At 38.1% G+C, this 15,000-nt stretch overlaps 1 protein-coding gene across 5 annotated transcripts in view; it reads right to left on the bottom strand.

Moving 5' to 3' along the window:
• The window catches only part of LMO4 (LIM domain only 4), a 52,206-nt gene that overhangs the window by 25,358 nt on the left and 11,848 nt on the right, over positions 1 to 15,000 (bottom strand). The window contains exon 4 of one of the 5 annotated variants that reach the window (XM_019837382.3): positions 10,158 to 10,957. The exons of the other annotated variants lie outside the window; for them this stretch is intronic. Coding sequence (XP_019692941.1) covers positions 10,949 to 10,957 — 9 coding nt within the window. The 3' untranslated portion in view covers positions 10,158 to 10,948. Of the gene's footprint in view, positions 1 to 10,157; positions 10,958 to 15,000 lie in introns of those variants that run through there. 5 annotated transcript variants of the gene reach the window in all.

Below are 15,000 nucleotides of genomic sequence, written 5' to 3'. Positions count from 1 at the left end.
TGGGTCAAATGAAATTAAAATATGTTCCAGCCAAGGTTTGCCTCATAGAAAATGGAAAAAAATAAATGCTACAGATATAGTGAGCCTCCTTTGATAAATGAGAGTGACTCACAATCGTGGCCATTTTTAGAAAATGTAAAGAAAAAATATGCTAACCAACCCGGAACTCAACTCACATTATTTTAACAGGAGCTAATGAGATTTGATAAATTTCTAGATAGTGAAGAAAAGAATTTTAAAGTGCTTCTAAAGACCTCTAAGACGGAGGACGCAAACAGTCCAAGCGTTCGGCATTTCTCCCCCGTTCATCCTACAAATGAGCGACCGAGGTTCAACAGAGTTGAGCTGCGTTGCAGAGGTGGTGCCGTTCTGGGTCACGGCACATCATGAACATCATGCAAAGTCTCAGAAGCTCCACTTCCTTGTCTGTAATATGACAATAATGCCATTGATGGGGCTGTCACAAAAGTTAAGTGAGGTCCAGCACCTGGCAGGTAACAGCATATGTCAGGCACACCTGGGTTCAACTGTCAGCTGGACCAGCTACTAACCGTTCAGGGCAAGTTCCCCAACCTTTTTTCGTCTGTTTCCATATGGGCAAAATGGATTCGTAAAATTGATTTTACAGGATTCTTATGAGAAATAAACGCGTTATTGCATGTAAAGGCTGAGCTCAATAATAGTTACTCCTCAATGAATTACCAGACAAGTAGCAAATGATAATTTCTTCTCCTTCCTCAAAGAGCTACGAAATGGGAAGTAAAGGTTAGTACCCTTTTGAAGGAAAGTGTATGGTCAGGAGGGCACTACAACTACTTTCATATGTAAATAATGACACCTAGATCAGTGTCTTCTTCCAAAGGCGATCAAGCATTTTTAACATCTACAAGTTTGCTATGGTTTTAAATGTACAGTGTCAACTCCATTATCTGATAGTAGACTTGCCAGGCAGGGGATTAGCTGTGGTAAAGCTTTAATCCTACTATGCTTTCCCCTACAAGAGGCCAGGAGAGCCTGTTGATAAGGCTCTGGGGTCAGGTTCAGTTTTCCTAATACCTTGCTATATGACCTTGAACACGTTCTTTTACTTCTCCAAGTCCCTGCTCCCACAACTGCAAATGTAGGAGTAGTAACAGCTTCCTCAAGTTGTATGCTGGGGATGGCTTATAAAAGAAATTCATGGCCCATATAGAATTAATAGATGTTCATTTCTTTCCTGAGCTACCTTCCACCACCATTTGGTCCGAGTTTATGGAATTCCAAATGTTGTGTAACGTTTGCCTAACAAAAGCATTATTACCTTGCTTCCAAAAATTACATAATTGAAAACTTATATCCACACAGAAACCCGCACACAGATAATTATAGAGGCTTTATTCATAATTGCTGAAACTTGGAAGCAACCAAGATGTCCTTCAGTAGGTGAATGGATAAATAAACGGTGGTCCATCCAGACAATGGAATATTATTCACTGCTAAGAGGAAAAGAGCTACCGAGCCATAAAAGCATGTAGAGGAACTTTAAATGTATATTACTAAGGAAAGAACCAATCTGAAAAGGCTACATACTATACCATTCCAACTACCTGACGTTCTGGAAAAGGCAAAACCATGGAGACAATAAAAAGATCAGTGGTTGCCGGGGTTTGTGGGGTAAGGGAGGGATGAACAGGCAGAGCACAGAGGATTTTTAGGGTGGTGAAAATAATGATGAATGCATGTCATTATACATTTGTCCAAACTCGTAGACTGTACAACAGCAAGAGTGAACCATAATGTAAACTATGGACTCTGGGTGATTATGATGTGTCAATGCAGGCTCATCAGCTGTAACAAATGTACCACTCTGGTGGGGGATGTTGATAATGGAGGAGGCTGTACACGTGTGGGGATATGGGGGAATCTCTGTACCTTCCTCTCAATTTTTCTGTGAACCTAAAACTGCTCAAAAAATACCTTTTTAACAAATAAGATAATTACATATTATATTCTAAACCAAAAATAAATTATTTGAGTGTAATCCATTGTTCTGAATTAATCTACATTATTATTCCCCTTCATTCGAGAAGATGGGCAAGAGTTAGCTGTAATAGTTTTCAAAGTATAATTAACCCTTAAATTGGAGAGGTGACTACATTTTCCATTGTTTCAGGGTTTACAAGCCAAAAGATTGCCATCCCTAGAACATAAAGCACTTTTGCCTTCAAATGACTTATCTAAGGCACTGGCAAATATAGCTGTTATTAGTAAATTCCTATTTAACAGATCGACAAAACGAGGTACTAAGATTAAATGACAGGCCCATGGCTAATATTTGATTGGAAAGACAAATGTAATCCTAGGTTCCCTTTGACTTCCCTTCAGGACTGAAATTAAATTCCAAGTATTTCCTGATTTCCAGTTTGATGCTTATTTCACAATAAGCATCAATAAGATGTTATTTATTACATGCTTTAAGATAAAAGGCATGAGTCCCTTCACCCTAAAAATCACAAAGCACAGAACACAAGGTAAATATCCCATCATTAATTTTCACAGCGTTCCCCTTAAGACAACAGTGAGTATTGCCTCCCCTTGGCTGATGCAGGAACCAAAGCTAAAAGAGATACACAAGGTGCCCGCAGATACCCAAGGAATCAAAAAGAAAGCCCAGAATTACCTAGTTTTAGAATGGAATTGGACCACACACCTTCTGGAAGGTACACAGTTCTATATAAGTCTCTAGGAATGTGGAAAAATCAAAGAACCTATTTTGGAGGGAGTTGAAGGGAATAGGGATAGTTTCGTAGAATGTTTAGCAGCAACCCTGAGCAGGTTGGTAGTGTTTGGGGAAATATTTTTTTAACTTAGTCACCCAATTCTCATCAAACCCAACCAACCAACTGCCTAACCCCGTTTTGTTTTGAAAAATAATGTCACAAATCTGTCCAGAGCTGGATAAAATGTACAGTAATGAGTTCATTAACATGCCATCTGCATGCAAAACAAGAGGATTCCAGAGGCAGAATCCTTTGGTGGGCCTGTTGGAAATCAAATTCTGGGCTAAAAAAAAAAAATATATAAAGTACAACTTAGGGAGAAAAATACTACAGTTACACCTTTGCTTGGCTTATAGCAAAGACTGTCTGGCTTTCAAGAGTAACAAAGCCAGCCAGAATCTTTCCCCCACTTAAAAAAAAAAAAAATTCTAAAACACATTTTACTACTTAAAGAGGGTAAAAAAAATAAAGAAATAAATAAATTGCTTACAGCATGAGGTAACTGATGGAGTCGGTGAATTACACCCATCCCCAGGAAGAAAGACCTAGCTAAAAGCCTCAGTGTCAGAAATCCATTTAGGATTGCCTGTCCTTTGAAAATCAAGCCTGTTTATCTGCCTGATTCACTCAGTAACAAATCAAAAAACTCAAACCTGCCCCCTCCATCTCTTCCAGGCCCCACTGTTCCACTTCACTCAGACAAGGGAAGGATTAGGTTTCCACGGGCTGTCGCTTTAACAAACCAGAGGCAATGTTTCTCGCCACAGTGGTACCCCAAACTTCATCAAGAACATTGGAGTCTGCTTTCATTCTGTTGCGATTTTCATTTCACCTCAGCTCTCCCTGACACACCTGTGAAGTGTCACCAAATGCTGTATCGCATCAACTTAAAAACTGCCAACGCTGCTAATGTCTGAAACCTCCTGATGTCACAGCCTTGCCCAGGCCCGCAGTACACAAAAACATAGCTTGAGTTTCACCACGCACAGTAACAGCATCCTGTATGTGTAGGGAAGAGGTTCTCGGTGGTGGTGGTGGTGAAATAAGACAAACAAACCATATAAATGGGGTGGTGAGGGTGTTTGGGGAGCCCACTCAGCCTTCTTCCCAATCTGCAGCCAGATACTCCAGCCTCTTGATCCTCCCTTGAAGAGCGATTTATGTAAGCAAGTATTCTTTCCATTCTCCCTACTCCCTTTTTCTCGTGATAGAAATTTCCCCATAGCCTAGAATTTGAGAAAATACTTTATCTACTATAAATTCTATAAACATCTATGCCCACTTCCTGCCAACAACAAAAGGAAACAACACCAACAAAAAAAACCTATCTGATAAACACCATGCAGGCTACTGCTTGCACTGGTTATGAATCTCTGGGTATGGAAGGCACTTGCTGAAAACCTGGAATGTACCTATGGTGGTTTTCAGTCTTACGATAGACAGTAGCGTACCGACGCGATTGAGTGCATGGGTCTTGCAGCCTCGCTATGTGTTGCAAATCCTGCCTATGCCTCGGTGACGTTACCAGACTCAATGTAGTGATTTTATGAGCGTGGGTCATAACATACACATAACAAATACATAGTATCTTGTTCTTTGCAATCAATATTCTGTAGTTTCGAATCTATTGTGTGCTGGTCTGCGCATATTTCTCAGGTCCTTACAGGATGTATGTATATTCATCCATGTCCAATGAGAAGGGTAATTTAGTCTTCAGACTGGAAAAAAACATATATTGGCTAACCTAAGTCTCATTTTGCACACAGCAGAATAAAAGATTAAAAGAAAGCCTGCAGAGTCACTGGGCTAAGATACTCTATGAAATAACATATAGACACTATGGGCTTTGAGAACAGGTACTTTGGCACCAAAATGCACTAGTCAGGAACCTGAGCCAAAAAAAAAAAAAAAAAAAAAAGTCTTTTTTTTGCTTAGCCATTAGATTAACATCAAAATAACTTTATTATCTTGAGTAGAATTTTTTATTTCATTAAATTGAGCAGAAATTTTTCCTTAGCTATTTTTTCTCTTTGTAATGAAGGCAGCTTGGATTTAATGGTGTGTGATAGTAATTTATTTACAAATTTTGATATCTTTTTGGATCCTAGCAATTAATGGGAAGATAGTACCGCCAACAAAATTTTAAAACTCAGCTCAGAATCGTATTTGGATGTAATTAAAGGTATAATCTGTTCCATTTGAATACTTCAGTGCTCTTCCATCTTAAAACAACACATATGAATAGCAGTTCTCACGATATAGCTATCTGCTTTGCACATCATGCTAGAACGTGTAAAAATTTTCTATAAAAATTGTTGTGTGTGTATATTACCTCTTTTATACTTACAGAAGTATGCGTTACTTTGATAGAACTGAACCCGTTGACCTGTTATTTGCCACAAATATCATCTGCAGGCTTAAGACATAGTTCATCCAAACATTTTAAACATTTACAAATCTGTATAGGACATAGTTAGATAGAGTCATCCATTTTGCTTTCCAGACTAATGTGATTGCTAAAGCCTTGCTCTTTTTCCTCAGCAACAACTTGTAGGCAGAGTTGTTACCAATGATACTTAATTACTCATCGTGAAGTAGTTGAGATTTGTCAAAACTGAAATTTCTTTTAGAGTGAGGCTAAAAAATGTAGGCAATCTAAACGAGTTGGCATTCCAGGTTGGATACAGATAAAATGCGATAGATACCTCAGTTTTTTAAGGGAGGACAGAAACCTAGTTACGGCTCATAGAATAATCTGCATCATTGTTGCAGCCTAACAATTTATAAAGAAATTGTACCAAATGGTACCAGTGGTCAAACAGCAGCTCTGGCAACTTTGGGCCTTAATGATAGTGCTCAGCCATATTGGAGTCTGAGGCATAAGGAAAGGGAATACCGATCCTGCCTTTATTTGTTCACCATAGATGTTTTTGCATTAATTTTATATTTACAAAATGTTGCACTATAACATTATCCTGATTACTGATTTTCTGGCACTCCCTTAAATTTTGCACCAAAGAGTGCATTCACTTCACTCTCGTCCTGGCCCTGCTTACAAAGTCACCTCCCTGAAACTTCACGACCCCATCTGTAAAAACGAGGCCATAATCATCAAGATTACTGTAAGGACTGAGATGACGTGTGTAAGAACTTGTTAATCGTACATGTGAACGTGTAAATACATTTACAAAGCACTACACAACTCCAAGATGAAGTTATTATATTATACATTCTATTTAAAGATGTAAGGTTTATGGAAAGCAGAAGTCCCATGATTGATGACAAAAATCTATCCCAGGCCTTAGAGGGATATGCGGTATTTAAGACACACCCATCGCTACCTAACCTTACTTAAATAAAGAAAAAGGTACACAATTACAGCCCGAGCAAGCAATTTCCTCTCCAGCTTTCATAATTAATCTTCATTTGTAAAGTCAGTCTGTCTTCGGATTTTCTCTTTTCAGTTCCTAAAAGCATTCAGTTCAACGCAAATGAAAAATTAATTTAGGAAGAAACTGTTTTCCTCTTAAAAAAATAAAATCACAGCTCAAACAACACAGGTGAAAGCCTACGAGTAGATGCACTGCATATGAAAATTATTTTTGAAAAAGTTGAGGACGCAAACCTTTTGATTCAAGGTAGGGGGATCTTTCTAGGCCCGAGGAAGGTGAGATGCCTCCTGTTCTCGGGAACTAATGATTGTTCCCAAGCTGGTTAGAATTCAGTGCTAATTGCATTTTAAAACACCACCTCTGATATCTTTCCTCTCTCAGGATCTTACATCAATGTTTCGCATTTTCCATAAAACCTTTTGCACTTCACCTTTTTTACTCAACAAATCCTGAACTTTGGATCAGCTGGAAGAATTTGGTTCAGAGGCTTTCCTTTCCCCGGCAGGTTTCGATCTGGTGGTGGGGATGCTAACACCTGGGAAAGGCTGTCTTGCCCCTGTTTCTGAGGGGAGAGAGACGACTAAAATAGGTATTTTGGTGGCTAAACTCAGGCTTGCCCATTCTAACACAGTCATTAAACAACTTTCTAGTGTCATTCAAAGAACTTATAACAGAATCAATTGATTTTCATCCTCTGCTTTATTAGTTGTGATTTAGGAGATAGAATGGCCCTGTTTACACAGCTGTAACATGTCAGGACCTGTAGTACATTATTGGCTCGAGGCCTCCGAGTTACAGTCCATTCTCAGCAGAATCAATCTGAACTCGCAAAACATTCCCTCTAGGAAACATGCACATATCTACTAGCATAAAGCACTTCTTGTACAACTGGAAATAGTATTCACTTGAGGTAAGTTGCAAGTTCACCTTCCAAAAATCAGCCCTGACTTGTCATTGCTCTCAGCATGTTCACGATGGGAGCAGAGGGCTACAAATGCCTCTTAACTAGATACCCAACATGGGTGAATGTGTTACACTTTGCTGCTAGTCCGGGCTCAGACTCTCCAAGTGGGAGTTGCTGGCTGTTTAACATGCGTTCAGAGCATTGCCAATCTAAAATGGCTGCTCAGTAATACTTTAATTGCAGTTTCATGGAAACAAATTGCTATTTAACTGCAATAAGCATTTCTGTGACTTGGCTGGACTGACAATAGGTGAGCCTTAGTAACAAAGTGACAACTAACATCAACTTGCAAAGGCTCTGTGTTTCCAACAGTCTCTCAAAGAGAGTCATAGGTGCACTAGCACCCAGGAGATAATTCACAGGTGAAGGAGTCTTTGGACAACCTCTTCTCTCTTTAAATACAACTATTTAGGTTACAGGGAAACTCTTTATTAGTGCCTTGATATATAGCTCTTGGACTCACTGTTGTATAATTTATTGGCCCTAAGAAAATATTTTATATAAATAGTAGTACACATTAGAATCTTACTCTATTGACATTTAAAGCCATTTAATTTAAGAGCTTCATTCTAGATGATTAGTTGTTCCAAATATCTGTTAATAAGAGCAAAAGAAAGAACTTAAATACAGTTAATAAGAGGATGACAATTTCACAGGCTTCATTTTGGTGTGACAGTTTTCTCATTTTATATTTTATAAGACACTACAGTCCATGTTAAACTATTTCCTAATAAATCACGAAGAGCTGGAAATAGTTCCTTGTGGCAAACGATTTGGTTTAGAAAAGCTTCATCCGGGCTCTCCTGCCTTTCGGGGTGTGTAAATCTAACTAGACAGATAGGTTAAAAATATATACATAAAAAAAAACAATAATAAAAAAAATAAAAAAAACATTAAACCCTTTCAGAGGACAATCTTTTTACAAAATTGTTTCATTAGCAAGAGTGACAATTTGCATGATTGAGACATTTATATGTATCATAAACATTTTTTTTTAATCAGGAGTTCAGCAGGGCTCAGTAACATTTGCTTTTATTTAATTGCACTTGCTTGTAGGGATTGGGGGCCATCTTGCTCTATGATGTGGTTAATATTAAATAAGTCCTTTCAAAAGAATGGAGCACATCTCACTAACATCGCAAATGCAATGGATGAAAGGTGAACAAACTCGTGGATTTTTTTTTTTTTCTTCTAAGCCATGTTGGGGTTGGGGGAGGAACACAATCACCGCTCACATCAGAATAAACCTGAGTGTTTTTAGGAGCTTTCTATCCACACAGAGCATCCCCATTAGAGCCGGGTTTTATTGTTTGAAATGCCTCTGGTTTCAAGAAAGTGTTTTACCTAAAGCAAGACTACTACTTAAATATGTTCTATTGTATATTCATAGCTCCATTAGTCCTTCTCCAATTTAGCACATCAAAGAGAAGGCTTCATCACTTGCATGTGGATTATACTAACATGAGTGACATTTGTAATCTTATAGGTCTGCAACTTAAGAAATGCTTTTAGAAGCTCGTTATTAAATATGCAGCAGTGCTTGAGGAACCAGCCATATAATAGTTCATTTAAAGTCTTTAATGACCTGAGCCCTCCACATCACCAAATGCCACACTGTATTACTTACTAAAAGTTATTAACTATCCCCTTTGAATTTCTGCACTATATGGGACATGAGTGCTTACGCCAAAAAGAATAGAGGGGATGCTGGTATTCTTATTAACACTCCCCCTTTCTATGCTGAAGAGTCCACATTCCTTTAAAGCAGCTTAAAGGGGGGGGGGGGGGCAGAATGTAAGAACCAGAACTAGTCCCTAGAAATTCCCCCAGGATTTACCTCAAACAGATACTGTTACGTCTGTGATTTTGTTCATTTTTTTTCTTGCATTTTCTTTTCATAAAGCTCTAATAGAACTATTCACTTTAACTCTCTACCTTTAAATTCTCCTACAGGAGGTTCACAGGAGCTTTGCAGTTGGAGCAACTGATTTTTCCTCCTGGCCTGCAGTCTTTGAAAGCAGAAGATCCCAAAGGGAAACAGACTGCTGGTTGAAATGTACTGAACTGGACCTCTCTATGTAACCTGTTCTGAGAGGTCTACGTTGGGAGCTTTTCGGGAACAAGAGAAAATAAAACAAATGCCATTTTTAGAAAGAATATTTCAAGTAGCATTATAAACACACCTGGTTTTTTTATGAACCTGTGATACAAACTGTACCGGAGATCTGCTCGCAAACCTGGCACAGCAGCCTCTTTGGTCCTTCCTAACACTGACCATGGGCCGCCAAGTCCTTGGCCTATGCACGCTTTCCACAGGGCGCCACTGGGGTGCTGGGTCTGCTGCCCAGAACTGGCAACTAAATATCTCAAGATTACTACTAAGTGAAGTCGAAATCCTACCCCAAACATATGGAAAGGCAGAGCGAGGAGCGTAAGAGCAAAACAAAATAAACAAATCATACAGCAGACCACAGGAGTCTAAAAGCTCACCAGGAAATGGTGGCTCCACCCACTGAAGTCGGCTGTCAAAGAGCTCTGGGTCCCTAACAACTAAGGAAACTTCAAAATGCGTACAGGTATGGCTTAGAAATGCTATTTCCTTCAAAAGCTATAAACTTGGTTAAGAGAACAAGACGGTTACGCCACATTCTTTAGCATGCTTTTCGCCAATACCCAAGGCTTTCCTATTGAGAAAAATGAATCAACGGAATAGCTGAAGAATCAAACAAATATTTATATATAAACACAAAAGATTCACTGTGATATAGAAGTGTAATGAAGTGCTTAAGTTACCAGAATATTCTGAACTTATAAAAAGGACTCCGTTAGAAACATTGCTTTGTAGCCCTGCCAAAAATGGCATGGTTAAGTAATTTGAAAAAAACCTTATTGGCCCAGAGCTAAATACACACACACACCACACCTCCCTTGACCCTTAAGATTTAGAGTGAAGTTGGTATCAAACAAACAAACAAAAACTACTAAATTTTTCCAAAATACAACGAAGAGAAAAAGCAGTGTTTAAATCCAAACTCCATCGAATATTTTTTCTTTTAAGTTTTTATTATTTAAATACACCATACTAGAGCAAATGTCTCTGAAAATATCACAAATAAAAGATTTTTTTCTTCATTCAGCAAATTAGAAGTAGGGGGAAATTTCTACACAGTAGCTGCTATGAGCCTGATTTTTTTTCCAATTTTTTTCTTTTTTTTTTTTTTTCATTCTTTTTTTCTTTTCTTTGCCATGGAAGTAGCAACATTAGGACAAGAACACTTACATGCATACATACATTGTATTTTACAGAGATACAATAAAAGTGTTTGTGATAGAATATCACAAAAGCCACATCTCTTTCCTTTATCTCATGTTCAGTTTTGATTGAAACACATTTCCTTACAACACTTAAATATACAAAGAGCAAATAGAATGTTGTTAAGGTAAAACACAGGGTACAAACTCTGGCCAGTGCCCTGCTAATTGTTAATGAGGGTAGAAAGCAGATTTGAATGCTTCTTTTAATTAGCTTCATTAGTCATTTCCCTCCTCCCAAGCTCCCTCCCCCCCCAAAGATGTCCTCCGGTGGATCTTTTTTCATTTTCTCTACAGTCTCCCCATTAGCCCAGGTTCATGGAGTCCTTAATGTTCATATTCAGTCATTTTAATACACCAATAAATGCGGGAAGGGCAGTCAAGACTAAAGAAGGTGCAATGGCATGGAGCTGGCACTGGTGCTAGCTACAAAGGTGACCTGTCTACTGAAGACACATGGGATCCACCTGTGATGAACAAAGTCTGAGATGAAGGCACGCATTCTGCATTACTCTGACCTTTTAGCAGACCTGCAAGAAATAAAAACGGGCATCTTAGCTAAAATGCTAAATTTGAGATATTAAACTCAAACATGACTGCTTTTGTCTTCTCTACATTCACTAATCTTCTTTTATTAGATTACTTTCCAACTGTGACTTGATGGAGGCTTTCTACGCTACTTACTCCGGCAGTGAAGAGCTAAAGCATAACGTTTTCTGCAGTTTCACTAGCAGAGAAAATGAGACAATAAATGGACTTTCGGAAAGTTTCTGGTATAAAGTTCTACAATGAATTGCTTAACCCTCTTAAAAGCAACTTTCTTTCTGAAAAGAGTGAACTGCAACATCTTGCCTCAGTAATAGTCTCTTAAATGCACCTTCGGAGCCCAGTCCTCCCCAAGGAAGTTTTGGGCTAATGTGCTCAACCGCAGGACCTTTGGCAAGGTTACTTTGTGCCTCAGTTTCCTCGTGGTTAAAGTGGGGATAATAAGGCTGTTACAAGGATTACATCATACGTATGGGACACTTTCAACAGTGCCTGGCACATAATAAAAGCTAAACAAACACTGGTAATTATTATTCTGATATCCTCATATGATGTCTATTCACCCATGTCCTTCTCAACCTAAAGGTATGTGTTTGTACACGTGGGTATATATATCTATGTATACAGACAGATACAGATATAGGTTAGGTATATATATATATCTACATATGTATACACACACACACACACACACACACACACACATATGCACATACCATACAAATATTCAGATACTACTTCTCCCTTGGTATTTCCTATCTATGTCACTTAATATTACATAAATATCGTAAATACACGAATCAAACATGTAATGTGTTAATGACTTATGCTCAATTAAAAAACATAGTTCAATGGAAGTCTAACTTTAACGTCTAAGTTAGAAATGATAATCCACACGGTCGTCAAATACAATCTGTTTGCAATTACCAAAATGAAATAATATATATTAGGTTTTTATGGTTTTTAAATGACATTTCGAGCTTCCCAGGAAGTTCTTGTTTCACCCTTTCCCTAACTTACTAAAAGCCTGAAGTCTATTAGGAACTGCAACCCCCCACTTCCAAGCTAATTAAAGTGGTGGAGGCTTAATTCCCCAGAGTGGAAGCTCAGTGTGAGAAAGGTAATTTGTCTGTCCAGAACAAAGATGCAGCAGCAGCCAGCGAGCATATTTAATAAATGAGCATCAAATGTCCTCTACGATGGACACACACAACACCAATTATGTAACTACGGGGACTACGAAGTGATATGTAAGCTAGAACACTTGCTCCATTTTCCTCCAACTAAAGAGACGTGAGCTTTTATTTTACTGAAAAGCACTGCTAATTCTAGATGGAACCACCACTCTTGAGTGGAAGAAAGAATTCCAAAGCAGGCAAAAATTAGCCAAAAAAAAAAAAAAAAAAAAAAAGAGAGAGAGAGAGAGAGAGAGAGAGACAGAGAGACAGAGAAAAAATCAGCCACAATTTTGGATTGTATTTACAGAAGTCTCTAGAAGGCAATGTTTTCCTGAAAATAACCAAGCCTCCTTTAAATGGTAAAGGCTGTAAAATGTTGGTAGATCCTGAACACTAGTGGTCTGAGATTTCAGTCAAGACCCTGTAAGATTTATAAGCTTAAAATCATTTTTCTAGAATATACCAAAGCCAATGATGCAGAACAACTTAAACTACACATCCCCGACACTGGCAACAAATTTCAGGAAAATAAAAGTTTAAAGGGACCAGCTGATGGGGACCTATACTTTCTATACAATTAGCTGCCTTTAAAGAAGGGGTGTATAAGTAATCAACTCATTACTTTTCAGCCAGAGGATGCTTGGGTATATTTATTATGCATCATGCACTAAAAACGTAATTGGTTCTGCGAATAGAAGGAAAACGGCCAAAATTAATGTCCAATTTTCCCTACCAAAAACATAGAGAATGAGGAGAGAGAAGAAAATAATAAAATGGAGCAGTTTGTCATTTCTCCCTATCTCCTCTCCTCCAGAAAAGAAACACCACAGGGTTTGGGAAAATAATTTTAAAGCATTCTCTAGGTCCAAAAAGCAGTTTATGTTCCACCAGGAAGTGTGTTTTCATTACCTCTTTCCCCCTTGCCCTCTCATTAATATCTCCCTGGACCACGTTCAGCTTGCCCAAAACCTTTATTTACAAAAACCGCCTTGTGAATTGACCGTGCTCATGGTGAGCTGAGCACCGAGGGCGAATATGTGAGACATTTATGCCAACAGGGAAATGTTCTTAATTAACATCATCCCCAAAACACAGCTTCTTACCTATGTCTGACAAGAACATATCCTTAAGTTATACTTCCCTATGCCTTTTAAGAGCTATTAATTTTTGAAGGCCACCACCTGTCTATTTGGCTTCCAACATTAAGGAAACATGTACCAGTTGGTTCCTCCTGGTGCCCTACTACATCCTGTGACCCAAAATGAACATCTTCCCTCTCCCATCCTGCAAAAGGTGTGGTAAACAGAAGACTGATCTACAAGGCACAACACATACCATATCTTGTAAACACGTCCGCCAAGTGTCTCTCCAGCCTTCCTCCCTAGCACCTCTGAATTTACGTCACCTCGCACCCGATAGGACAGTACCGTGAGATCTTGCTTGTATTTCCTACGTGCCCTTTGCACTACATTTTCCATCTTGTCTCCACATCCCTGAATTCTCACGATGCATGCTGGTTTAGTTGCAACAATCATTTTTTTCTACTTAAGTCAGGGAAAGAAATGGTATAAAACCAGCAACAAACTTAGGATGTAATCTGCAGAAAAACTAGACTTTTTACATGGGAAGGGGTGGGGAAGAGATCAACCATGTTCTTCCTAGCACATTTCTTTTCTTCCTTTTTTTTTTTTTAACTTTTTTTGGCTCTCAAGTATGACTGTAAAATGGCTTTGCCTCTAAATTGAAAGGGGTATCTCAAAATATTTACGTGACTTATCCATCGTTCTTAACTCTGCCCTATAGATTCACTTCATTACAATTCAAACCATAAAAATCTAAGTATTTATGTGGACTGGCACTCCTTAAAGAGGCTTGAAATGCCTCATCAATGGTGACTGGTTAATTTGAAATAAGAAATTAAACTTCTATTTTTAAAACAGTATTCTAGGTAGCTTTCCATACCAGTAAGCCAAAAAAAAAGTGTTCAGATTCTCATGTATTAACATTTACTTAATAAAGAAACAGAAAATACATTTAAACTTCTCCCATAAATTTGAGTAAGGGAAAATGATAAAGATCAGCACTAAAATACGGCAGTATAATTTTAAATGGTTAAAAGTTTTCAAATATTAGTCATTTTCCCCACACACAGCATTAAGAAATGCATTACAGAAGACAAAGAAGCCTAATATTTTTTCCTGAGACTTTTGAAGCTTGCTAAATTCCTATTTGCAGATAAATGTTGTTTTTTTTGTGATCCTTACAACAGACATTAATGAAGTTCCTATTGTAAATCCATAAAGAATTACCAAGTGAAGTGTGCACTTTTTGTTTCAATGCAATAACTCAGTGCTGTGTGATTGCCTGGGTTAATGATGAAAAAGTCAAACATACTATCAGAGCTGATGGAAAAATCTATCACCAATCTGAAATTAAAATTCATCTGTGGTCAATAAGATTTAATATCCATGCAAGTGGCGCTGTAAAGAGTAAATGAATCAATGTCATCAATACATAATCAGTATGAAATATGATGTGAATAAAATTATGCACACGAGTCATACATTTCACTCTTTTCTGGGCCAGTGTGGAATGAACAGTCTCTTAACTGAAGGTTGACAGTAATTGTTACAAATTAGGCACAGCAGTTATCAAAATGCACTCACTTGCATAGCTATAGGACTTATTAAGGAGATTAAAATAGATCTAAAACTATCCAGTACTGGGGGGGCTGGACAACTGTTGATCGCCATTTTTCCTCTGAAGTGATTTGAACAACTGTATAAAATTTCCTCACTTTTAACTCTGGTCCAAAAACTTTCCAGTTGTGGATCAAGAATCGAGATACG

Source organism: Felis catus, chromosome C1, assembly GCF_018350175.1.
Source record: "Felis catus isolate Fca126 chromosome C1, F.catus_Fca126_mat1.0, whole genome shotgun sequence".
Taxonomy (NCBI): domain Eukaryota; kingdom Metazoa; phylum Chordata; class Mammalia; order Carnivora; family Felidae; genus Felis; species Felis catus.
Note: the sequence above shows the minus strand (reverse complement) of the source record. Positions and strands in the feature narration are given on the sequence as shown.